Below are 27,231 nucleotides of genomic sequence, written 5' to 3' on the forward strand. Positions count from 1 at the left end.
ATGTCTCATACTGACCCCGTGAATTGTATATTCATTCATAAAGCTTTCTCGGACCCTCTTCTCTTCCAGCTCTCGTTCGCACAAGCAACATCCCAGCTGTGACAGCAAATAAATCTCAAAGGTGGAGGCAGAAAATTCAGTCCAGTGAGTATATGCAGCCCGTGTCCTCTCCGAGACCTGGGGCCGACCCCATAGACTCTCCTAGAAAAGAAACCTTACCTCGTCCCGATTGTCAGAGTATGAAGGGCTTAATTTAACGCCACTGCTTACGAAATTCCGGTTGAAGGTTAGGGCTTGGTGTAAGCGGTTTCTATCGGTGGTAGGAAGAGTTAACCTTTTAAAGATGGCCATGATGCCACAACTTCTGTATGTCCTTCACAACGCCCCGGTCGGGATACCTCTGGACAGATTCCACAGAATCAACTCCATCTTCAGCCTAGAATAAAGCTGCAGACTTTACCGTATGCGAAAACGGTGGGGGGGGGGGGGGGGACTAGCATCGCCTAAACCGTGGATATATTATTTAGCGGCTCAATGCCAACATTTCAAGGGTTGGTTGGAGGCCAACACAGTAGATATGACTGGTCAGATACTATGACAAAAAATGGGTGGGAAAGACCTCATGTGGATTCTGGAGGGTTCAGGGGTTCCCATAGTGGACATAGAGGCAACGAGGAAGGTCTGGTATAAAAGTCCAGCAACTGGAAGGTATTTCTGGCATCACGGAATATGTCCCACTATGGAACAGCCTCCTTTTGTCTGACTTCCACTCCTTGATGGGATGTAATGAATGGAAGGACAAAGGAGTACATAGGATAAGCAACCTATTAGATAACGGGGTGTTGAGAACATTCCCCAACCTACAGGAGACGTACCAAATCCTGCGTAGGTGTTTCTACCAATGGTCAAAAAATCCAGAGAGATCGCTTCTAAGGATGCCGCCTTGTCTCAGGGGGGAGAAGAAGGGGTTGTGGGTAAGGGGGGTGAAGAGGGGATTTTTCTATTTCCCTCACAAGGGGGCGTTCTGCAGGTTGGGAGGGGAGGTGACGGGAATTGTATATTCTTGTATATGCATCTAGGTATGTCCGCTGAAAGGTGTTGTTACACAATATCGGAAGATGTTTGAAATATTTTTCTGTATATGGAAATATAAACTATTAAAAAAAAAGAAATGAAACCTTAGAATGAAAGTTCTGCAACTTTCTAATATACTTAGTATTTCAACAGTTTCAATATCTCTGCTGACTGTCACTGCATGGAAGCATTCCTACTTACAGCCATAGCTTAAAAACACATACAGGCCTAATCCTTCCCTCAGCTGAGGATCTGCTACAATTGTATCCAGCAAAGAAAAATATCCTATGGTCCAGATTCATGCATTCCATCTACACTGACACACTGTAACAAATCATTACAGGAGAGGTAGTTGTGCTGCTGAAGTGTTTGTCAGCTTTGATAAGTATGAGTACAGATTTCTGAGCCTCTGGATGTAAGCAACAATGCACCTATTCACTGACCGCTAGCAGAGATCTAGAGAATAGTAAAAAAAAAAGCCTATCAGAGAATTGCAGAACTTTTCATTGTACATTGAAACGCTAATAAAACTTTAGGTATTCTATACTGGAAACCCCCTTTTAATTGACACTATATGACCTTTTTAATTTCTAGAGGTGGGACCTATGGTATCAGAAAAGGGAGGGATGTATGTGGGGAGCAAAGTCCCAGCACATTTCCCGCCACCAGGGTGCGCCCTAATAGCGGCCTGGCCGAGGCGATGCTATGTAAATGCCCAGTGTCCAGTCCATTTGTGAAATGCCTCCTCTCTTCTGTATACAGAAACAGATTTGAACAAAGCTCTTGTGCGTGCTTGTAAACTGCAGGCAGATGCGTCACCCCTGAATGTCGTCCGTGCTTTCATCTTTTATATCACTCCATGTTTTAAGAGCGGTGGATTCTGCATATTCTACATACATGAGGCGCGATACTAAATAAACAGCCATTCTCCAACTCTCTGCTATGGAGAGAATCTCAGAGGTAGAATTCCAGAGTACACAGAGCATCGAGGCTCCAGACATGCAACAATACCACCGTACCATAGAGGAAGTGTACTACAACATACCCTAGAGGGCGCTCTACCTTTTCTTACAATGTAGGCACACAGAATGTCACCGTGAATGGTTTCTATAAGATAAAGAATTTGAAAAATGCTGCCTGGAATATTTCACCCTCACCTAGAAAAAAGCCACATCTCAAGAAGTCACTTACAAGTTATATGCAGCATCAGACAGTAATTCTCTCCAGATTCTGCAAGAGGCTCCATGAATTGCAGCCACTATAGATATTACCATAAAAATATCAGTTACACAGCCCTATATCTACAAAAATATAACTACTATAATACTGCTCCTGTGTACAAGACTATAACTACTATAATACTGCCTCCTATGTACAGGAATATAACTACTATAATACTGCCTCCTATGTACAAGAATATAACTACTATAATACTGCTCCTATGTACAAGAATATAACTACTATAATACTGCTCCTATATACAAGAATATAACTACTATAATACTGCCCCTATGTACAAGAATATAACTACTATAATACTGCATCCTATGTACAAGAATATAACTGCTATAATACTGCCTTCTATGTACAAGAGTATAACTACTATAATACTGCTCCTATGTACAAGAATATAACTACTATAATACTGCTCCTATGTACAAGAATATAACTGCTATAATACTGCCTTCTATGTACAAGAATATAACTACTATAATACTGCTCCTATGTACAAGAATATAACTACTATAATACTGCTCCTATGTACAGGAATATAACTACTATAATACTGCCTCCTATGTACAAGAATATAACTACTATAATACTGCTCCTATGTACAGGAATATAACTACTATAATACTGCTCCTATGTACAAGAATATAACTACTATAATACTGCTCCTATGTACAAGAATATAACTACTATAATACTGCTCTATGTACAAGACTATAACTACTATAATACTGCTCCTATGTACAAGACTAAACTACTATAATACTGCTCCTATGTACAGAATATAACTACTATAATACTGCTCCTATGTACAGGAATATAACTGCTATAATACTGCTCCTATGTACAAGAATATAACTACTATAATACTGCTCCTATGTACAGGAATATAACTACTATAATACTGCTCCTATGTACAAGAATATAACTACTATAATACTGCTCCTATGTACAAGAATATAACTGCTATAATACTGCTGCTATGTACAGGAATATAACTACTATAATACTGCTCCTATGTACAAGAATATAACTACTATAATACTGCATCCTATGTACAAGAATATAACTACTATAATACTGCTCCTATGTACAAGAATATAACTACTATAATACTGCTCCTATGTACAAGAATATAACTACTATAATACTGCTCCTATGTACAGGAATATAACTACTATAATACTGCTCCTATGTACAAGAATATAACTACTATAATACTGCTCCTATGTACAAGAATATAACTACTATAATACTGCTCCTATGTACAAGAATATAACTACTATAATACTGCTCCTATGTACAAGAATATAACTACTATAATACTGCTCCTATGTACAAGAATATAACTACTATAATACTGCCTCCAATGTACAAGAATATAACTACTATAATACTGCTCCTATGTACAAGAATATAACTACTATAATACTGCTCCTATGTACAAGAATATAACTACTATAATACTGCTCCTATGTACAAGAATATAACTACTATAATACTGCTCCTATGTACAAGAATATAACTACTATAATACTGCTCCTATGTACAAGAATATAACTACTATAATACTGCTCCTATGTACAAGAATATAACTACTATAATACTGCCTCCTATGTACAAGAATATAACTACTATAATACTGCCTCCTATGTACAGGAATATAACTACTATAATACTGCTCCTATGTACAAGAATATAACTACTATAATACTGCTCCTATGTACAGGAATATAACTACTATAATACTGCTCTGATGTAACTGTTATGTTCCCGTATTTTCCTTTCAGCTTTTCCTCTTCTCATTGCTAAAAGATTGTCTCACGTCTCCAGAGACGGCTCCTGCTCTCCGGATGATGAGGTAACTTGTGATCAGTAAGACAGTATTTGTGTTATTACATGTACAGGGCTATAATGCATCCACACAGTCTCATATGTAATACGTTTCTTTTGTTTAAGGCCTCTTTCACACTTGCGTTGTCCGGATCCGGCGTGTACTCCACTTGCCGGAATAACACGCCGGATCCGGAAAAACACAAGTGAACTGAAAGCATTTGAAGACGGATCAGTTTTCAAAATGCGTTCAGTGTTACTATGGCAGCCAGGAGGCTATTAAAGTCCTGGTTGCCATAGTAGGAGCGGGGAGCGGGGGAGCGGTATACTTACCGTCCGTGCGGCTCCCGGGGCGCTCCAGAATGACGTCATCCATGCGCTTGGGACGCCCTGACGTCACTCTGGAGCGCCCCGGGAGCCGCACGGATGGTAAGTATGCTGCTCCCCCGCTCCCCACTACACTTTACCATGGCTGCCAGGACTTTAGCGTCCCGGCAGCCATGGTAACCATTCAGAAAATGCTAAACATTGGATCCGGCAATGCGCCGAAACGACGTTTAGCTTAAGGCCGGATCCGGATCAATGCCTTTCAATGGGCATTAATTCCGGATCCGGCCTTGCGGCAAGTCTTCAGGATTTTTGGCCGGAGCAAAAAGCGCAGCATGCTGCGGTATTTTCTCCGCCCAAAAAACGTTCCGGTCCGGAACTGAAGACATCCTGATGCATCCGGAACGGATTTCTCTCCATTCAGAATGCATTAGGATAAAACTGATCAGGATTCTTCCGGCATAGAGCCCCGACGACGGAACTCTATGCCGGAAGACAAGAACGCAGGTGTGAAAGAGCCCTAAGATGTTTATTACATTTTTTTTTTCATCCTATTGTTTCAAAATCTTTCACCAGTGACACATTTCTCCTGACCTCACCCTCTGTAGAGATGCCTCCTGCCAATCATATGAGCTGTAGAATATACAATATGCCAGTGGTAATGGTGAAAGGCATCTTCAGTCGGAATAGAATGATTCTAAACTCTCCATGTGATAACTATTACATTATGGTTTCTACTTTGTAGCAACTAGTGGCTGTTCTCTACATGAGCCCTAGGAGGAGATCTACAGTATCTCACAAAAATGAGTTTGCGCCTGACATTTCTGTAAAAATGTTCTTCTATCTTTTCCTGGGACAATCATGGAGATCTGACCCTGTGATACAATGTAATGTAGTCAGTGGGCGGCTTGTATAACGGTGTACATTGGGCGTGTCCTCACAATAACTTTAATGTCTGAACCGCTGGTAACAGAAGTGCGGACATCCCTAAGTGACAATGGCCAAATTGTGCCCAGAGTGTCAGTATTCTGTGTGGCCACCATTATGATCCAGCACGGCCTTAACTCTCTTGGACATGGAGGTCACTAGATCTTTACAGGTTCCACTGGGATCCTCTTCCTCCTCCATGATGACATCACGGATCTGGTGGATGTTAGAGACCTTGCGCTCCTCCACCTTCCGTCTGAGGAGGCCCCACAGATTCTCCATAGGGTCTATGTCTGGAGACATGCTTGGCTGGTCCAGCACCTTTACCCTCAGGTTCTTTACAAGGCAGTGGTCGTCTTGGAACTGTTTGGGGTCATTCTCATGTTGGATACTGCCCTGCGGCCAGAAGGGGGGGGGGGGGGGGGATCATGCTCTGCTTCATTATATCACAGGACATTTCCCTATTAATGGTTCCCTCAATGACCTGTAGTCCCCCACAGCACTCATGCAGCCCCGAAACCATGACACTCCACCACCTCGCTGGTCTTAATAAATGTGCCCATAAATGTCTCAGGCTCCATCTCCTCTGTTTCAAGAGGAAAGTGAACAACACAGGGAATCTGCCTGCAGTAAAGAAGCAATCATTACTTACCTGGCTGACCCAGGGTGGCTGTCCTGGTTCTTCTGGCTGTGATATCTTTACTCGGCTGCAGCAGTGATGTCACTTCTACAACTCATGACTGTTGCAGCCAATCACTGGCCTCAGCACTGCACTGAGGTGGCTGCAGCAGTCACATATTATTGACATGACACCACTGCTGCTGCCAGGTAAACAGATCCTTGCCAGGAGGACCAGAGCAGCCACATGGGATCAGTCAGGTAAGTGTGTGAACGGGGCTTTCATTAAGTGTAGAGAGCCGGTGGTCGTGTCCCCTCACTATATTATAGGTTGTTCAGGTGTCATACAGTCGAGGAACGAGGTTATGCAATCATCTACCATTGAGATTTTTGCATAGGCTGAGCAGTAAGGGAGAGAGCTAGGTCTGTTACAGGGCTTACCCTTTGGTTCCTTAGTTTTGGATCCAGTCAGTCGGATCTTCATTTTGTGTCTTCTAGTTTTCTGTACACCTTCCGTGACATCCATAGTCTCACCGCTCTTACAGTATAGAGCCCATAGTCTCGCTGCTCTTACAGTATAGAGTCCATAGTCTCACCGCTCTTACAGTATAGAGCCCATAGTCTCGCTGCTCTTACAGTATAGAGTCCATAGTCTCACCGCTCTTACAGTATAGAGCCCATAGTCTCGCTGCTCTTACAGTATAGAGTCCTTAGTCTCACTGCTCTTACAGTAAAGAGTCCTTAGTCTCACTGCTCTTACAGTAAGAGTCCATAGTCTCACTGCTCTTACAGTATAGAGTCCATAGTCTCACTGCTCTTACAGTAAAGAGTCCATAGTCTCACTGCTCTTACAGTAAGAGTCCATAGTCTCACTGCTCTTACAGTAAAGAGTCCATAGTCTCACTGCTCTTACAGTAAAGAGTCCATAGTCTCACTGCTCTTACAGTACAGAGTCCATAGTCTCACTGCTCTTACAGTAAAGAGTCCATAGTCTCACTGCTCTTACAGTAAAGAGTCCATAGTCTCACTGCTCTTACAGTATAGAGTCCATAGTCTCACTGCTCTTACAGTATAGAGTCCATAGTCTCACTGCTCTTACAGTATAGAGTCCATAGTCTCACTGCTCTTACAGTATAGAGTCCATAGTCTCACTGCTCTTACAGTATAGAGTCCATAGTCTCACTGCTCTTACAGTATAGAGTCCATAGTCTCACTGCTCTTACAGTATAGAGTCCATAGTCTCACTGCTCTTACAGTATAGAGTCCATAGTCTCACTGCTCTTACAGTATAGAGTCCATAGTCTCACTGCTCTTACAGTATAGAGTCCATAGTCTCACTGCTCTTACAGTATAGAGTCCATAGTCTCACTGCTCTTACAGTAAAGAGTCCATAGTCTCACTGCTCTTACAGTAAAGAGTCCATAGTCTCACTGCTCTTACAGTAAAGAGTCCATAGTCTCACTGCTCTTACAGTAAAGAGTCCATAGTCTCACTGCTCTTACAGTAAAGAGTCCATAGTCTCACTGCTCTTACAGTATAGAGTCCATAGTCTCACTGCTCTTACAGTATAGAGTCCATAGTCTCACTGCTCTTACAGTATAGAGTCCATAGTCTCACTGCTCTTACAGTATAGAGTCCATAGTCTCACTGCTCTTACAGTATAGAGTCCATAGTCTCACTGCTCTTACAGTAAAGAGTCCATAGTCTCACTGCTCTTACAGTAAGAGTCCATAGTCTCACTGCTCTTACAGTAAAGAGTCCATAGTCTCACTGCTCTTACAGTAAAGAGTCCATAGTCTCACTGCTCTTACAGTAAAGAGTCCATAGTCTCACTGCTCTTACAGTAAAGAGTCCATAGTCTCACTGCTCTTACAGTAAGAGTCCATAGTCTCACTGCTCTTACAGTATAGAGTCCATAGTCTCACTGCTCTTACAGTATAGAGTCCATAGTCTCACTGCTCTTACAGTATAGAGTCCATAGTCTCACTGCTCTTACAGTATAGAGTCCATAGTCTCACTGCTCTTACAGTATAGAGTCCATAGTCTCACTGCTCTTACAGTAAAGAGTCCATAGTCTCACTGCTCTTACAGTAAAGAGTCCATAGTCTCACTGCTCTTACAGTAAGAGTCCATAGTCTCACTGCTCTTCCAGTAAAGAGTCCATAGTCTCACTGCTCTTACAGTAAAGAGTCCATAGTCTCACTGCTCTTACAGTAAAGAGTCCATAGTCTCACTGCTCTTACAGTAAAGAGTCCATAGTCTCACTGCTCTTACAGTAAAGAGTCCATAGTCTCACTGCTCTTACAGTAAAGAGTCCATAGTCTCACTGCTCTTACAGTAAAGAGTCCATAGTCTCACTGCTCTTACAGTAAAGAGTCCATAGTCTCACATCTTACAGTATAGAGTCCATAGTCTCACTGCTCTTACAGTAAAGAGTCCATAGTCTCACCGCTCTTACAGTAAAGAGTCCATAGTCTCACCGCTCTTACAGTAAAGAGCCCATAGTCTCACTGCTCTTACAGTAAAGAGTCCATAGTCTCACTGCTCTTACAGTATAGAGTCCAGAGTCTCACTGCTCTTACAGTAAAGAGTCCACAGTCTCACCGCTCTTACAGTAAAGAGTCCATAGTCTCACTGCTCTTACCGTAAAGAGGCCAGAGTCTCACTGCTCTTACAGTAAAGAGTCCATAGTCTCACCGCTCTTACAGTAAAGAGTCCATAGTCTCACCGCTCTTACAGTAAAGAGTCCATAGTCTCACTGCTCTTACAGTAAAGAGTCCATAGTCTCACCGCTCTTACAGTAAAGAGTCCATAGTCTCACTGCTCTTACAGTATAGAGTCCATAGTCTCACCGCTCTTACAGTAAAGAGTCCATAGTCTCACTGCTCTTACAGTACAGAGTCCATAGTCTCACCGCTCTTACAGTAAAGAGTCCATAGTCTCACTGCTCTTACCGTAAAGAATCCTCTTCTATGTTTGTGTACAAACCTTCTTTCCTCCAGACGCAGAGGATGTCCCCTCGTCACAGTCACAGTCCTGGGGATAAATAGATGATGGGAGTGATCTCTGTACTGACCCCTGATATATTTATACATAGTAATTAGATCTCCCCTCAGTCGTCTTTTTTCTACAGTGGATAACCCTAATTTTGATAATCTTTCAGGGTCCTGTAGTTGCCCCATTCCAGTTATTACTTTAGTTGCCCTCCTCTGAACCCTCCCCAGCTCTGCTATGTCTGCCTTGTTTACAGGAGCCCAGAACTGTACACAGTCCTCCATGTGTGGTCTGACTAGTGATGTGTAAAGTGGTAGGACTATCTTCTCATCACCGGCATCTATGCCCCTTTTTATGCAACCCATTATCTTTTTGGCCTTGGCAGCAGCTGCCTGACACTGGTTTCTACAGCTTAGTTTGCTGTTTATTACAATTCCTAGATCCTTTTCCATGTCAGTGTTACCCAGTGTTTTACCATGTAGTATGACATGTAGTATGTACGGGTGACTTGCATTATTCCTTCCCATGTGCATAACCTTACATTTGTGTTAAACTTCATCTGCCACTTATCTTCCCAAGCCTCCAATCTATCCAGATCCATCTGTAGCAGTATACTGTCCTCTGTAGTATATATACAGTATACTGTCCTTTTCAGTGTTAATTACTTTACACAGTTTAGTGTCCTCTGCGAAAATTGATACTTTACTGTGCAAGCCTTCTACAAGATCATTAATAAATATGATGGAGAATAGGGCCCAATACTGACCCCTGAGGTACTCCACTAGTGACAGTGACCCCTCCAGTACTGACCCCTGAGGTACCCCACTAGTGACAGTGACCCCTCCAGTACTGACCCCTGAGGTACCCCACTAGTGACAGTGACCCCTCCAGTACTGACCCCTGAGGTACCCCACTAGTGACAGTGACCCCTCCAGTACTGACCCCTGAGGTACCCCACTAGTGACAGTGACCCCTCCAGTACTGACCCCTGAGGTACTCCACTAGTGACAGTGACCCAATCTGAGTGTGTACCGCTAATACCCACCCTCTGTTTTCTATCTCTCAGCCAGTTACTTACCCACATACAGACATTTTCTCCCAGTCCGAGCATTCTCATTTTATATACTAACCTTCCATGTGGTACAGTGTCAAATGCTTTGGAGAAGTCCAGATATACGACATCCGTTGATTCGTCGCTGTCAAGTCTAGAACTTACCTCCTCATAGAAACTGATTACATTAGTCTGACATGACCGATCCCTCACGTAGCCATGCTGATATGGCGGTATTTGCTTATTTCCGTTGAGATGCTCTAATATAGCATCTCTCAGAAAACCTTCAAACAGTTTACCCACAACAGATGTTAAACTTACCGGCCTATAGTTTCCAGGCTCTGTTTTTGGACCCTTTTTGAATATTGGCACCACATATGCCATGCGCCAATCCTGTGGGACATTCCCTGTCAGTATAGAGTCCGCAAATATCAGAAAAAAGGGTCTGGCTATGACATCACTTAATTCCCTTAGGATACGAGGGTGTATGCCATCTGGTCCTGGCGATTTGTCTATTTTAATCTTTTTAAGTCGCTGTTGCACTTCTTCCTGGGTCAGACAGGACACTTTTAATGGGGAATTTATTTTTACATTCAGCATTTCATCTGACAGTTTATTTTCCTCAGTGAATACAGTGGAGAAAAAATATTTTACAGCTTTGCTTTCTCCTCGTCGCTCTCTGCGACTCCCCCCTCATTACTCTTTAAAGGGCCGACACCTTCAGATTTATACTTTTTAACATTTATATAATTGAACATTTTAGGGTTAGTTTTACTCTCTTTGGCAATTAATCTCTTGGTCTCTAGTTTGGCCGCTTTGATTTTTTTATACATATGTTATATTTTTTTCCTTATAGTTTTTCAGTGCTTCCGTGCTACCCTCCTGTTTTAGTGATTTATATCCTTTCTTTTTGTCATTTATTGCTTTCTTTACAGTTCTATTTATCCACATTGGTTTCTTTTTGTTCCTTAACCTTTTATTCCCATACGATATGTACCTCTCACAATGAGATTTTAGGATGCTTTTAAAGATATCCCATTTTGTGGCTGTATTATTATTTGTGAGGACTTTGTCCCAGTCAGTTATGCCTATGGCCTCTATTAGTTGGCTAAATTTAGCTTTTTTGAAGTTTGGTATTTTTGTTCCTCCCTGTAGAAACATTCTTTTGAATGATAATTGGAAGGTTATTACTTTCTTTCTGGTCACAATTTCCCAGGTGTCCCCCGACCTGCACGTCTGTTGTTCTGTCAGGTCTATTGGTTAGTACTAAGTCCAGTATGGCCGTCCCTCTATTCGGGTCCTGAACCAGTTGGGAAAGATAATTGTCTTTGGTTATTGCCAAGAACCTGTTTCCTTTATGAGATTTGCAGGTCTCAGTTTCCCAGTCTATATCTGCGGAGTTCCCCCATAATAACCACCTCATTATGATTTGCCGCCTCGTCTATCTCATTTAGTAGTAGATTTTCTGTGGACTCCGGTATATTAGGTAGTTTATAGTAAACTCCTATTAGTAATTTATTATTGTTTTTAGCTCCATGTATCTCTACCCACAGTGACTCCACATGTTCATGTGCCTCACTTATATCTTCACGGAGTGTGGGCTTTAGACAGGACTTTACATAAAGGAGAACCCCTCCCCCTCTCCGGTTTTGTCAATCCTTTCTAAACAGACTGTAAATTTCCTTGAATGCCGTATCTGATATTACTTCTTCTTGTCTCGTAACATTTTATTCAGGTGTTCACCAAAAACACATCTGAACATTTTAGTGAGCCCCATATTCCAAGCTTGAAGGAGCCAGAAGAGGACGACCATCCCATACCGTCATATATACCTCATCACAAGGTCCTTCTAAACAATAGTACTGCCTTGAAACATGGAGAACAAGGGTCATTAGCAACTTTAACACCAGCTTCCAGCCATCGGCATTCCTACCAGAAGAACAAGCTGGATGGATATAGAGATGTAGACATTGGTAATGATCTTCTCTCGGGTAATCTCAGTGACCACAGTGATGTTTTTGAGAATGATGAGAAACGAGATGAAGTCTCTAAGCAAGACAAGTCAATACAAGAAGAAGAGAAACCCCAAAACCCAACTCTTAAAAAATTAGTCCTCTCCAATGAGGAAAAATCTAAGCTTCTCGATTGGAGCTCTACAAAACCAAGACCAGCGGTCAAAGCTGTGAAGGAACAAACCCTTTCTCATGTCCATCATGACCCTGGTGGGGAGCCAGAGAGCAAAGGCAAATCAGCCTTTGCCATATTATCCAATGCGATCAAAAGATCATTCACCCGATCCAGCAGTTCTGCCCCTGACAGCCCCAAAAACATTACATCTGATAAATCCAAACCAGTATCTGCAACCAGCTACTTGGACATTCCTGGTTCTTTTTTCGGGAGAAGTCATAGCAATTTGGAAAGTTATATTAACCCCAATGACACTGAGATGGGTTTCATGTCCTCCCCCCACCATGATTTCAAGGGGTCCACTGACCCCAGCTCTTCAAACATTGGCTTTGGATCTTCTCAAAAACCAAAACAAGACTCTTCGAAAGTGGAGGACATGCCAAAGATGTTGGAAAAGTTCAGTATTAGGGAAAATCAACCAAGTAGTGCAATAACCGACCTACCTTTCAGGAACAGAAAAGGTTCCATCTTCTCTTCTCTCAGACTGACAAACAAAAACTCACAGAATCCCTTAAATGCTCCGTCAAATGACTTTTGGCACGTCCCATGGACCTTCCGGAGGAAAGCAAACGAGAAAGAAGTGGAGCAGAAGCCCCGTGCGAGTTCTATAGCTGCCTCAAATTTTCAAATAATGACCCAACGAGGTAAGTTACTGGTCTTCATCATTATATACTTCTATGTTACCCTATACAAATAACAATTACATAGCAGTAGGCTCAGTAGGTACCCGCTGTCTATGGCATTATGCCCTTGTAAAGTAGCACCACCAGGTGCATGACAATGGTTACAAAGAGCGTCTCTCGCTCTGGAGGACCCGTCCTGTCTTGCATTACGCAGACCGCCTATTAATATGAATGGACATTGTGTAATGCCTTATTTCTCCTGTGGTGGTGCTGTAGAGAAATTCAAGCACTTCCCCACAGATACTGCTGATCCCATGTTATGCATAGTGAAAGGTAAGATACATCATTTAGGGGGCAGCTCTGAAGAAGTGACCAATTTGACCCAAATTGTAGCTGTAGGAACAGGTAGGTATGTGAAATGTGCAATAAATAGGTAGAAATGCTGATGAATGGGGAGGAGGGGTCAAGTATGCTTGTATCTATAGATCGTGAAATGGTTAGTTTTCCCTTGGATACATAATTGCTGCTGATATTTTCAATAGGTACTTCGGCCCTTTGTCTTGATACTGGTTTGGTGCACGGATGCGCGGCTGTCACATTCTCGCCATATTTGCGAGCTAATCATATGCACAGCGATCGGTGTCAGGGAAGGATCTTGTGCGAGTGTGATAAACAATTAGCCGCCTGTTTCATTAACTGGGGATGGAAGGTAATTGTTCCACTAAGTGCTTATAAAACAATACGCAGGGTCCTTACCCTCCGCACAGCGTCTGTTATTTCCCGAGCGGGTAAAAGGGCCGCACGAGGAAACAATATAGTTCTAGCGGTAAGCGAGATGACGGCGTTTGGAGCTGCTCCTGCGGTAACTGGATCCAGTTATAAAAGATACTGAAATGTATTTTTCATCAAATTTAACCCCCAAAGACAAACTGCAGCCAATCACCTGTAAAGGGACTGCAGGGTCCAGCACGCTACGGCCTGGGGCTGAGGGGACGTGAAAGAAGACCGCGAAAGCTCAAGGGAATCCGCCGAACATTAGAATCATGTTACCCTGGGAGGCTTCTAAATCCTTGGCTGCTATCAAGCATGGGGAGGATCATTTAATGTCCACACAATGTCCCCATGACACTTCCAAAGCTCAGGACATGGTTGTCAGGGGACACTGAAGCAGGGAAGGTGCAGGGCGCAGGTCCTCTCTCCTTCTGCACCAGTCTGTAGCCGCTATGACCATGTCCTGCACAGCTCCGATAACGTCTTCCCCTCAAGTTTTCAGTACAGTCATCATCCCTGCTAGTTTCTCTAGTTTCCCTGCACTTAAACCCCCCCTCCCTCCCCCCAGTTTTGCAGCGCATCATCCCCCGTACCAAGTGCATACTGAGAACTTGGTAGGGGCCCTGCAAAAAAAACTAAAAGTGGCGCCATGTTGTAACCAGGTCCAAACTGACAGAAGGAAGGGCAACACAATGAGACAGGGCCAGCAATACCATATACTGCCCTAGCAGAACCAGATACCACAGACATACCTCCCGAGAAGCCATCCCTCTGTGGGGGCCAGTGCCAGCCGCCACATTCTGTCCTCCAGTTACCTCAGGGTGGCAATACAGTCAAATTCAGGAGTCCAGAGCCGCCAGCCAGGTACTTGCTATATTTTTCGCATTATAAGAAGCAACTGATGATAAGACACAGCTAGGTTTTAGAAGAGGAAAATAAGAAAAAAATATTTTTCATCAAACCTCAGCTCAGACCATCATCAGACCTCCATGCAAGACCCCCATACCAGACAACAGATCAGACCCCCATATCAGATGCTCAGCTCAGACCCCCATATCAGATGCTCAGCTCAGACCCCCATATCAGATCCTCAGCTCAGACCCCCATATCAGATCCTCAGCTCAGACCCCCATATCAGATCCTCAGCTCAGACCCCCATATCAGATCCTCAGCTCAGACCCCCATATCAGATCCTCAGCTCAGACCCCCATAATCAGATCCTCAGATCAGACCCCCATATCAGATCCTCAGCTCAGACCCCCATAATCAGATCCTCAGATCAGACCCCTATATCAGGACCTCAGATCAGACCCCCATATCAGATCCTCAGATCAGACCCCCATATCAGATCCTCAGATCAGACCCCCATATCAGATCCTCAGATCAGACCCCCATATCAGATCCTCAGATCAGACCCCCATATCAGATCCTCATCTCAGACCTAATGCTCTAAATCTAGATAAAGTGGGTGGTCGTAAAGTTATTCAATCAAAATCACCGAAGTACGACTACCTAAAATTTTACCTTTATTTTGGTCAATTAAAAGTAATAATTCCCTGGAGGGGGAAAAAATAGTGCAACAAAACACAACAAAGACAAAATACAATTAACACACGGAAGAGCAGGATCAGACAAGCGGATCAATATGAGAGGAAGAAAGGGGAGGAGCGCATCAGGGCAGCCCGTGCCATGACCGTGTCTGTCCCTGCGATGTCCCTTTGTGACTCCTCAGCCCGGAGATGTGTCTTGATGGTAGACACACTCCGTCCGCGTACCTGTGCTGTCCTGTCCTTATAGTGCCCTTTGTATACTATCCCATATGGATATTTGGGCAATAGTATAAAGGATGGATATCGGTTGTACAATCACGTGTCCCGACGCGTTTCCCCCCTTCCTCTCATTGAAGGGGTTCATCAGGGGACAAAATAAAGGTTACATTTTAGGTAGTCGTACTTCGGTGATTTTCCTCATCTCAGACCCCCATATCAGATGCTCAGATCAGACCTCCATATCAGATGCTCAGATCAGACCTCCATATCAGATCCTAATCTCAGACCCCCATATCAGATGCTCAGATCAGACCCCCATATCAGATGCTCAGATCAGACCCCCATATCAGATGCTCAGATCAGACCCCCATATCAGATGCTCAGATCAGACCCCTATATCAGGACCTCAGATCAGGCCCCCATATCAGATCCTCATCTCAGACCCCCATATCAGGACCTCAGATCAGACCTCCATATCAGATCCTCAGCTCAGACCCCTATTTCAGGACCTCAGATCAGACCCCTATATCAGGACCTCAGATCAGACCCCTATATCAGGACCTCAGATCAGACCCCTATATCAGATCCTCATCTCAGACCCCCATATCAGATCCTCATCTCAGACCCCCATATCAGGACCTCAGATCACGCCTCCATATCAGATCCTCATCTCAGACCTCCATATCAGACCTCCATATCAGATCCTCATCTCAGACCTCCATATCAGATCCTCAGATCAGACCTCCATATCAGATCCTCAGCTCAGACCCCCATATCAGATCCTCAGATCAGACCCCCATATCAGATCCTCAGATCAGACCCCCATATCAGATCCTCAGATCAGACCCCCATATCAGATCCTCAGATCAGACCCCCATATCAGATCCTCCGATCACACCTTAGATCAAACTGTAAAATAAATACATTCACTTACCTCTCCTGCTCAGCCGCTCCTCTCCAGGTCCAGCGGTCTCTGCTGCAGTCATGCTCCCTGATCTTCTCTGGGCCTGCGCCGCATTGTCACCTGATTGTGTGCATCCTCAGGTCATTGTGCGCGCCTACTCCTACTCTCACACTGGCGCTTTGGTTTCCGTTTGTGAGATCCGTTCAGGGCTCAGCGTCCAAAACGGATCAGTTTTGCCCTAATGCATTCTGAATGGTAAAGGATCTGCTCAAAATGCGTCAGTTTGCCTCCGATCCGTCTCCATTCCGCTCTGGGGGCCGACACCAAAACGCTGCCTGCAGCCAAACGGATCCGTCCTGGCACACAATGCAAGTCAATTGGGATGGATCAATTTTCTATGACACAATCTGGCACAATGGAAAATTGATCCGTCTCCCATTGACTTTTAGTGGTGTTCAAGACTGATCCGTTTTGGCAATGTTACAGATAATACAAACAGATCCGTTCGGAACGAATGCATGCGGGTGTATTATCTGAACGGATCCGTCTGTGCAGATCCATGACGGAGCCGCACCAAACGTGAGTGTGAAAGTAGCCTAATGCTGTATGCAGTCAGGACCCGCTCCCCACACTAACTGCGCAGCTGATCGCAGTGCCTCACACCCTGCTCCCCGCACCAACTGCGCAGCGATCGCAGTGCCTCACACCCTGCTCCCCGCACCTACTGTGCAGCGATCGCAGTGCCTCACACCCCGCACCAACTGCGCAGCGATCGCAGTGCCTCACACCCCGCTTCCCGCACCTACTTGGCAGCGATCACAGTGCCTCACACCCCGCTTCCCGGACCTACTGGGCAGCGATCACAGTGCCTCACACCCCGCACCTACTGCGCAGCTATCGCAGTGCCTCACACCCCGCTTCCCGTACCTACTGGGCAGCGATCACAGTGCCTCACACCCCGCACCTACTGCGCAGCGATCGCAGTGCCTCACACCCCGCTCCCAGCACCTACTGCGCAGCTATCGCAGTGCCTCACACCCCGCATCTACTGCGCAGCGATCGCAGTGCCTCACAACCTGCTCCCTGCACCTACTGCTTTATAGTGAGGGGTTCCATAATGAAAGCACTCACTAGTATTTGCTTTATAAAAAAACTTTGGGGAAAAATAAGTTCATTGTCACTTTCAGCGATAATTAACTCAGGAGGCGTCAGATTATTCCTTACTGTCGGCACCAGCCACCAAGAGGCTTCCCTGTGGGGTCTATAGCCCGTCCGCTCCTACCCCCCGGTTTTGCAGTACATCACCTCCTCCCCTAGTTTTTAATTTTTTTTATTTAAAGAGGAAGTATTTTGCATTCAGGTGAATTTCTTATCGCCCGCACCTCCATCTCATCAGTCTTTCCTGTGAGCTGTTTGTGTTTTTGCTGGGAGTAAATGACTGAAATATTTATGTCGCCGCCATTCGCTGCTGTTACATTTAGTTTTTTATAGAACCAGCAGACACGGTGACGCCACAGAGCAGATGTCATGTGCTGTAATGGTGCCAGACTGCAGAGACGTATGAAGCTAATCTGTTTAAGAGCTGGCAGAGATGAGGACTCTTTTAGTGCATTCGGTTACCGATGGCGAGCGTCACACAATCATGTATGAAATACGGCTGCACTTAATTTGTTGCATCTTTAGGTGCAAACTGCCTGGAAAGTGATGACGGACAGGGATCAGTCAGTAGGGGGGAAGCAGAGCAGCCGGCTGTCAATATTGTCCTAGCATACAGTCACCTCTAGGTGTCACCAGTGAGGCCTGTGATGCCGTCAGCAGTGACCTGGAAATGCGCAGATTGCAAAGAAGTCACTGACTTTTATTTATTATACACACTTATATAGAGCTGACATATTCCGCAGCGCTGTACAGACATGATCATCACTCCATCCCCCATAGGGCTCACAATCTAAGGTCCCCATCAGTCTGTCTTTGGTGTGCGGGAGGAAACCGGAGAACCCGGAGGAAACCCACGCAAACACGGGGAGAACATACAAACTCCATGCAGATGTTGTCACTGATTCAAACCTAGGACCCCAGCACTGCAAGGCACCAATGCTAACCACTGAGCCACCGCTAACCACTGACTTTTTTTTTTTTTTTTTTTACATCACAGATGTGAATGATGTCAGAGGAACAAAATCGGAGAATTACAGCAGCTCATCTGATGAGGAAAGCACAAGAGGGCGATCTGCTTCATTTAAGGTAACAGTTGTGCTTACATCATTAAGGAGCAAGGATTATGGGGTCAACATCCCGGACCATGATTCCTTGTGCCACCTTCACCGTCTGTATCATGTGATCATACTCTGTTTGCAACGCAGCACTGCAGTCTTATGTTGTGTCGCACAAGTCGCCGTACAGCCCTGCCCTAAATGAAAAGTTCAGAAACTTTGGGGGGAATTTTTATAGACTTTTTTTACACCACATTTATTCTTTTAATAAAAGTTGCATTGTTTGCATTCAAAGAGAGCAAAATTGTATCCAATCTAGACGATGCTCTGCCCATCTGCATGTTTAGTATTGTTTGACTGGATACAATTGTATCCATTTCTCTGATGCGAGCAGGACTAGCTGTGTACAGGAATACTGTTCCTATTCACTGACAGCTAACTAATATCTTGAGGATAGCAAGGAATTGACGCAAAGTATATTAGATAATTGTTGAACTTTTTTGTTGTGAAACTACAACTCCCAGCATGAACATTTGGTCGGCAGTTCTCAGAACTCCCATATAAGTAAATTAAGCAAGCTGGGAGTTGTAGTTTTAGCTGGAGGACCAGAGGTTGCTGACCCCTGCCTTAGCCTTTAAAACAGTTGTTCCCTTATTCCTTCTTAGACTGAGGCTCATCTTCTCGTAATTTTTAAGCTCTCTTCTTGTTGTCACTGAATGGAAACATATTTATCTATAATCAAAAGACGAAAATCTTTGCAGACCTACTGAATGCCACACCGAAGGGTCTTTACCCTCAGATACGTAGTGTGAACTCACACCGAGCCGGAGCTCAGCTGTGTAAATTGTATTAGTTCAGGGTAATTTTTGTATAATTTTTTTTTAAAATAAATAAATAAAACATCATCCTGAACTAGTAGATAGTTTTTTTTTGTTAGTTTTGACATACGGCAGAGACCGAAAGGGTTAATGCTGCTTTGGACATTAAAACCTGTGGGAGAAACGCTATGTACCCCCAACCCATTAACCCCTTCATTCTTGGAGGCCTCTAGTATTGACAGACCAGGATGGAGGCTTCTGGGGTTGTGTAGTTGCAAGTAAGAACTTCTGGCGGTTATTACTGTTGGGAGTGTACAGCTTGATACAAAGAGACCCCAAGAGGCTGTACAGACCCTCCGAGTGTCTACTGCTCCACCTGGAGACGTTGGCCACCATCGCATAGGGAGGCAATGAGCACTGTGACCTGTCACCTCCATGTGCAGAGGAGTTGAACACAATATATTGTCCTCTGTTATCGGCCATTTCAGACCAAGAAGCAGCTGATTATAGGACAGGTAAATATAATCTGAGGAGACGCTCACTGAGTGACAGGAGGTACAGAACACTCCCTGCCTCATGTTCCCGAGTGGAGGGACTCTAGAGACATTTACATCCTTGTGTCCCTGGCACCAGCTGCTCCTCTTATAACTCATCTGCACTGCTATAAACTGACAACCTTTTATAAACTTGGCATTTTTTGTTTATTTCTCTTAGGGCACATGCAGTACCTCCTTGCCACCAGCTGGTGGCGATATTGCTTTGTCATTTATCCATTAGCCCGAAGCTAACAAGATTAGCAAAAAACAAGAAAACGAACAGTTATAAGCAATAGAAAGGGATTTTTGTTACAATTATTTTTTTATAGCATTCTAGAGAAACAATAACCAATCTGAATCGTATGAGAACCCTGGACAATTAGGGCCCGTGCAGCTCGGAGCGCTCAGGATCCAGTCAGATCTGTTCTGCCGCTTTGTCACCTCTGTCCTGACTTGTGATCACTTCAGAACAGCGGTGGCTTCTGACCTGCATCCTACACCGAGACTTGGCAGGAAGTGTATATCCGAGCATCTGCAGGAGCCTGGACTCCTCTACCATGGGAGGAGGATTTGCCTTTGAAACCCGATTTTATCGCAGGTTGTGGGAAGCCATAGGGAGAAGAGTAACGAAGCTGCAGATTGGAAGGACTTTGTCTAACAGACAATTGCTTCATATCCATTATATCCTATGTCACCCATGTCAAGTATGGGAGTCAACATGGACTTTGACTTTACAATCACTAGTGCAGCTTCTACAAGGGATGTCGCCCGACGTTCCCAGACTCAAGTCCTGAATCACAGCCCTGAAGGATGGCACAGTTAGCCATACATGAAGCCCTCACTGGATATTATATGACACCTTTATTGTTAAGATGATTATTATATACTTAACCTATGTATAAAAATTATTCACAGCTATTTCTTGTCCCATCAGAGCGTCCCGGCATCGAGGCAGCAAAGAAGGATGGAAAAAGAAGCGAGACTGCGAGCAAAGCAGGAAGAGCTCAAGAGGCTACACAAAGCCCAGGTACAGACACAGATACGGAGGAACTCTTTTTAATTTTATCCAAAAATACAAAAGTTTTGCCATAAAATTTCCAAACAAGATATAAAACAAGTATATACAGGTCCTTTTAAAAAAATTAGCATATTGTGATAAAGTTCATTATTTTCTGTAATGTACTGATAAACATTAGACTTTCATATATTTTAGATTCATTACACACCAACTGAAGTAGTTCAAGCCTTTTATTGTTTTAATATTGATGATTTTGGCATACAGCTCATGAAAACCCCAAATTCCTATCTCAAAAAATTAGCATATCATAAATAGGTTCTCTAAACGAGCTATTAACCTAATCATCTGAATCAACTAATTAACTCTAAACACCTGCAAAAGATTCCTGAGGCTTTTAAAAACTCCCAGCCTGGTTCATTACTCAAAACCGCAATCATGGGTAAGACTGCCGACCTGACTGCTCTCCAGAAGGCCATCATTGACACCCTCAAGCAAGAGGGTAAGACACAGAAAGACATTTCTGAATGAATAGGCTGTTCCCAGAGCGCTGTATCAAGGCACCTCAGTGGGAAGTCTGTGGGAAGGAAAAAGTGTGGCAGAAAACACTGCACAACGAGAAGAGGTGACCGGACCCTGAGGAAGATTGTGGAGAAGGACCGATTCCAGACCTTGGGGGACCTGCGGAAGCAGTGGACTGAGTCTGGAGAAGAAACATCCAGAGCCACCGTGTACAGGCATGTGCAGGAAATGGGCTACAGGTGCCGCATTCCCCAGGTCAAGCCACTTTTGAACCAGAAACAGCGGCACTGGACTGTTGCTCAGTGGTCCAAAGTACTTTTTTCGGATGAAAGCAAATTTTGCATGTCATTCGGAAATCAAGGTGCCAGAGTCTGGAGGAAGACTGGGAAGAGGGAAATGCTAAAATGCCTGAAGTCCAGTGTCAAGTACCCACAGTCAGTGATGGTCTGGGGTGCCATGTCAGCTGCTGGTGTTGGTCCACTGTGTTTTATCAAGGGCAGGGTCAATGCAGCCGCTATCAGGAGATTTTGGAGCACTTCATGCTTCTATCTGCTGAAAAGCTTTATGGAGATGAAGATTTCATTTTTCAGCACGACCTGGCACCTGCTCACAGCGCCAAAACCACTGGTAAATGGTTTACTGACCATGGTATTACTGGGCTCAATTGGCCTGCCAACTCTCCTGACCTGAACCCCATAGAGAATCTGTGGGATATTGGGAAGAGAAAGTTGAGAGACGCAAGACCCAACACTCTGGATGAGCTTAAGGCCGCTATCGAAGCCTCCTGGGCCTCCATAACACCTCAGCAGTGCCACAGGCTGATTGCCTCCATGCCACGCCGCATTGAAGCCTCCTGGGCCTCCATAACACCTCAGCAGTGCCACAGGCTGATTGCCTCCATGCCACGCCGCATTGAAGCATCCTGGGCCTCCATAACACCTCAGCAGTGCCACAGGCTGATTGCCTCCATGCCACGCCGCATTGAAGCATCCTGGCCTCCATAACACCTCAGCAGTGCCACAGGCTGATTGCCTCCATGCCACGCCGCATTGAAGCCTCCTGGGCCTCCATAACACCTCAGCAGTGCCACAGGCTGATTGCCTCCATGCCACGCCGCAGTGAAGCATCCTGGGCCTCCATAACACCTCAGCAGTGCCACAGGCTGATTGCCTCCATGCCACGCCGCATTGAAGCCTCCTGGGCCTCCATAACACCTCAGCAGTGCCACAGGCTGATTGCCTCCATGCCACGCCGCATTGAAGCAGTCATTTCTGCTAAAGGATTCCCCACCAAGTATTGAGTGCATAACTGAACATAATTATTTGAAGGTTGACTTTTTTTGTATTAAAAACACTTTTATTTTATTGGTCGGATGAAATATGCTAATTTTTTGAGATAGGAAATTTGGGTTTTCATGAGCTGTGGCCAAAATCATCAATATTAAAACAATAAAAGGCTTGAACTACTTCAGTTGTGTGTAATGAATCTAAAATATATGAAAGTCTAATGTTTATCAGCACATTACAGAAAATAATGAACTTTATCACAATATGCTAATTTTTTGAGAAGGACCTGTACACTTACCCTACTGGCCCAGCTCCATGCATACTATCTCATTCATACCTACTGAAAAGAGAAAATAAAACCTAGCCTAACGTAAACATCCGATCCGGCTGAACCCCGACTATATACAAATATATACAAATTATTTCTAACAGAAAATAAATGACAACTTGTCACAATAAATAATCAAAATAACCAACTTTTTTTTATATATATATATATATATATATTTTGTGTTTATTATTATTATTATTATTACTTGTATTTTTATTTATATATATATATATACACACATTTTTTGTATTTTTTTGTTTTGTTTTGTTATACACACATATATGAGAAAGAAAACAAAACCTATACTAACCCTACCAATCTATCTATCCCATCACCTTCACCCAGGGCCAACCTCCGCCTCTTGTCCCTCCATGAGGCCAGCCCTTCCTCCACCACCCACACCTAGCCCCTCGCCTCATGTCCTCCTATGTCCGCATAGTCCAGGGCTGGATGCAGGCCTCCCCACACGAAAAAAAATATGAACCCCCCCCCCCCCACCCTATCCCACCCAACCTAACTACACCCCACTTACCCTATCATACAATATATACATCTTATAACAACCATATCTATCTATACAAACCAATATTAAAATCCACCCAAAGGCCCAAGTTCAGTCATTTGCAAACCTTTCTTCAAAAACTCATCTTAAATACAAAACAAAAACCTAATGTGAAAGCCTCAGCCCAACACCAGGAAAAGTGCTACTGAGGCTAAGGCACATCAAAGGTGAAGCCTCTCCAGAGGTAAGAGACCCCATCCGTACCCACCTTCTCGCACTCAAGAGAGCGAACCTTCGCCAGGTCACCTAGAATGTTCCTACACACTTCTTCCACAGGGAGGACTTTCTGCTGGGTTGAAACTAAACACTGTGCGTTCCATGTGAAGTACCTGACCACTATGCTAACTACAAAAGCTGTGCATGGGTCCCTTCTTCCCAAACCTTTCCATAAGCCCATTCCGCATAGGAAAGGTTGGCTAGCCTAGGCCAGCCAATGGATGCGCCCACCCGTTTGTATACCTCTGTATTAAAGGGACACTGAAGCAGGAAGTGCTCCATACTTTCCAGTATGTCGCCACACTCCTCCCGGGGACAACCCCTTTCATCAGAGTTCCTATACCTCAAGTTGCCCCTTACATACAGCTTCCCGTGAAAGCAGCGCCAAGCCAAGTCCCAAAACTTCAAGGGGATCCTTGCCGAATTTAACAACTGTAAACCCCTGTCTAGATCCCGGCTTGGGCAATCCTTAAGGGCCAGGGGCTTTCGGAAGTGGGTCAACAAGACCCTCTCGTCAAGGGATCTCCTTGACTGGGTCTCGATTTCCCTCACTCCCAAACCCCACTGGCGGATCACCTTCAGAATCGGGGTGACATAAGCCGGAAGATATCCGTGAGGTGTACGCAAATCCTTCACTTGCCCTCCTGTCTCCCACTCCTGGAAGAAAGGCCGAAACCAACCCCTGCAAGAGACTACCCACGGAGGAGCCCTCTCTTTCCAGAGGTTTGCCAGGTTGATCTTAACAAAGGTGTTCACGAGGAACACCACTGGGTTGACCATACCCAACCCCCCTAATCTCCTCGTACGGTATGTCACCTCTCTCTTGACTAGGTTCAGCCTATTCCCCCATAACAGTTGAAAGAACAGACTGTAAACCCGAGTCCAGAGAGGTTCTGGCAAGACACATACACTGGCCAAATAGATAAGCAAAGGGAGAAGGTAAGTCTTGATCAGGTTCACCCTTTCCCTGAGGGTCAAAGACCAACCCTTCCACTGGTCAACCTTCTGAGCGGCGATCGTGAGCCTGCTGTCCCAATTTTGGGTGGGATAATCCCCATGGCCGAATTGAACGCCTAGGACTTTGGCTGACGACTGGGGCTCTGGGAGGGTGTCCGGGAGACCGAAAGATGGATCACCCCCTCCCAGCCAGAGACTCTCACACTTATCCCGGTTAATCACGGACCCGGAAACTTCCGAGTAGCGTTCTACCTCCGACATCACGTATTCCGCCTCCCCTCCCGAGGATACGAAAACAGTGACGTCATCGGCATACGCCACCACCCTCAGAGTGGCTTCCGGCTCCTCCAGACTCATCCTGACTTCCGCCAACGGTCCTCGATCAATCCTCCTAATAAAAGGATCAATCGCAAACACGTATAAGAGCGGGCTCAATGGACAACCCTGGCGGACTCCAGACCCGACCTCAAAAGGGCTGCCAGACCAACCGTTCACCAGAGGGAAACTCTCTGCCCCTGCATACAAGATCTTTAACCAATCGACAAACCCCCCCGGCAGGCCATATTTCAGAAGGACTGCCCAGAGGTACTCGTGGTCAACCCGATCAAAAGCCTTTGCCTGATCTAAAGCCAGCATGTACCCCTTCCAGTTACCCGCCCTACTCTGCTCCACTGCCTCCCGGACACCAAGCACAGCACTAAACGTGCTTCGGCCTGGAACTGAGCAATGTTGGGTCTCCGAAAGGAGCCGGGGCGCAAACTGCACCAACCGTTTAAACAGTATCTTGGCCAGGATCTTTCTGTCCGTATTGAGAAGCGCTATGGGACGCCAATTCTCAATATGGCTCGGATCTTTACCCTTTGATATAAGGATCAGAGCTGACCTCCTCATTGACTTTGGCAGAGCACCCGAGGAAAGGCACTCATTGAATACCTTAGTCAAGAGGGGAACCAAGGAGTCCTTAAAGGTCTTATAAAACTCGGATGTTAAGCCATCCGGGCCTGGCGACTTCTTTAGGGCAAGCCCTTCGATCGCCAGGCTGACTTCCTCTTCTCTGATTTCTTCTATCAAAACGCCAAGAGAGAGGTCTACTATTGACTCAGGGATGGTTTCAGCCAGGAAAGCCGAAATCCTGTCCCGATTCAGATCCTTCTTCCTCAAGAGGCACGAGTAGAAGGACTTGACGATTTCCAAGATCCCTGATCTGGACCTATCCAGAGATCCCGTACCATCGACCAGTCCCGTCACCAACTTACTTTTCACTGACATCTTACAGTTTCTGTAAGGGTCGGGCGAGCGGTACTTCCCGAAATCCCTCTCAAAAACCAAAGATGTGTGCCTATCGTACTGGCACCTCTTAAGCAAAGATTTCACCCTGGAGATATCCTCTCGGCTACCTCCAGTCGAGACCAGTTGTTCGAGTTTCCTCCTCAGACCCTGATACAAGCGATACCTGTCCAGGGACCTGAGGCTCGAGAGCTGGCGGAAGAATTTTGCCACCCGATCTTTGAATATCTCCCACCACTCAGACTTAGTGTCACAAAGATCCAGCAACTCTACCTGACTCTGAAGGAAGTCCTTAAAGGATTGTCTCACCTCTGCTTCCTCCAGGAGGGCCGAATTTAGCTTCCAATAGCCTCTTCCCATTTGGGGGGATTCTGCAACATTCAAAGAGAACATAATCATACAGTGATCAGAGAATTCCACCTCTACCACCTCTAAAGGTGAAAAAGTAGTCTCCTCCTTTAAATAAAACCTGTCTATTCTAGACCTAATCTGACTACCTCTATAATAAGTGAAACCACCGTGGCCTGGGGTGTGCCTAATGTGGACATCCACCAGGCGAACCTCGCTAGCTATGCTATTCAGGGATACACTATCATAAGCCAGCCGGTTTCTGGCGCCTCCCCGGTCTTGGGACCTTGTGACTGTATTAAAGTCCCCGCCAAAGACCACCTGCCGACTCGTAAAAAGGAAAGGTTTGATCCTCATAAAGAGACGCTTCCGATCCCACCTGGTTTGGGGACCATAGATGTTTATCAGGCGAAGCTCTTGACCCTTCATGAGGACATCTAAAATCAAACACCTCCCCATTTCTAACTCAATCACTCGTCGGCTTTCTACTGGTGCGGTAAAAAGAACCGCCACTCCGCTATACGGCTCAGCCGCAAGAGACCAATATGATGGACCACGCCTCCACTCCTTTTTTGCTTTATACACAGCCGCCAAATCTGGCAGCCTGGTCTCTTGCAAAAATAAAATGTCAGCTTCAACCCGGCTGAGAAAATCAAAGGCTGCAAACCTAGCCGCATCCGATTTAATACTGGCGACATTAATGGTCGCCAGCGTCAACGGAGTGAGTGCCGCCATACAGAGTGATTAAGTTAGACGGCCTTCTTCCTTCCCTTCCCCTTCTTGTTCTTTTTCTTACCCCTCTTGGGGCTACCCCCTAAGGTGGCACGATCTC

At 45.0% G+C, this 27,231-nt stretch overlaps 1 protein-coding gene across 8 annotated transcripts in view; it reads left to right on the forward strand.

Annotated features, from left to right (window-relative positions):
- Positions 1–27,231, forward strand: part of MICAL2 (microtubule associated monooxygenase, calponin and LIM domain containing 2) — a 194,812-nt gene that overhangs the window by 139,270 nt on the left and 28,311 nt on the right. For all 8 annotated transcript variants that reach the window (XM_044269544.1, XM_044269540.1, XM_044269545.1 and 5 more), the window contains 5 exons: positions 70–144; positions 4,095–4,165; positions 11,790–12,885; positions 18,464–18,552; positions 20,810–20,902. In XM_044269544.1, coding sequence (XP_044125479.1) covers positions 70–144; positions 4,095–4,165; positions 11,790–12,885; positions 18,464–18,552; positions 20,810–20,902 — 1,424 coding nt within the window. The remainder of the gene's footprint in view (positions 1–69; positions 145–4,094; positions 4,166–11,789; positions 12,886–18,463; positions 18,553–20,809; positions 20,903–27,231) is intronic.

Source organism: Bufo gargarizans, chromosome 10, assembly GCF_014858855.1.
Source record: "Bufo gargarizans isolate SCDJY-AF-19 chromosome 10, ASM1485885v1, whole genome shotgun sequence".
NCBI classification, from domain to species: Eukaryota; Metazoa; Chordata; class Amphibia; order Anura; family Bufonidae; genus Bufo; species Bufo gargarizans.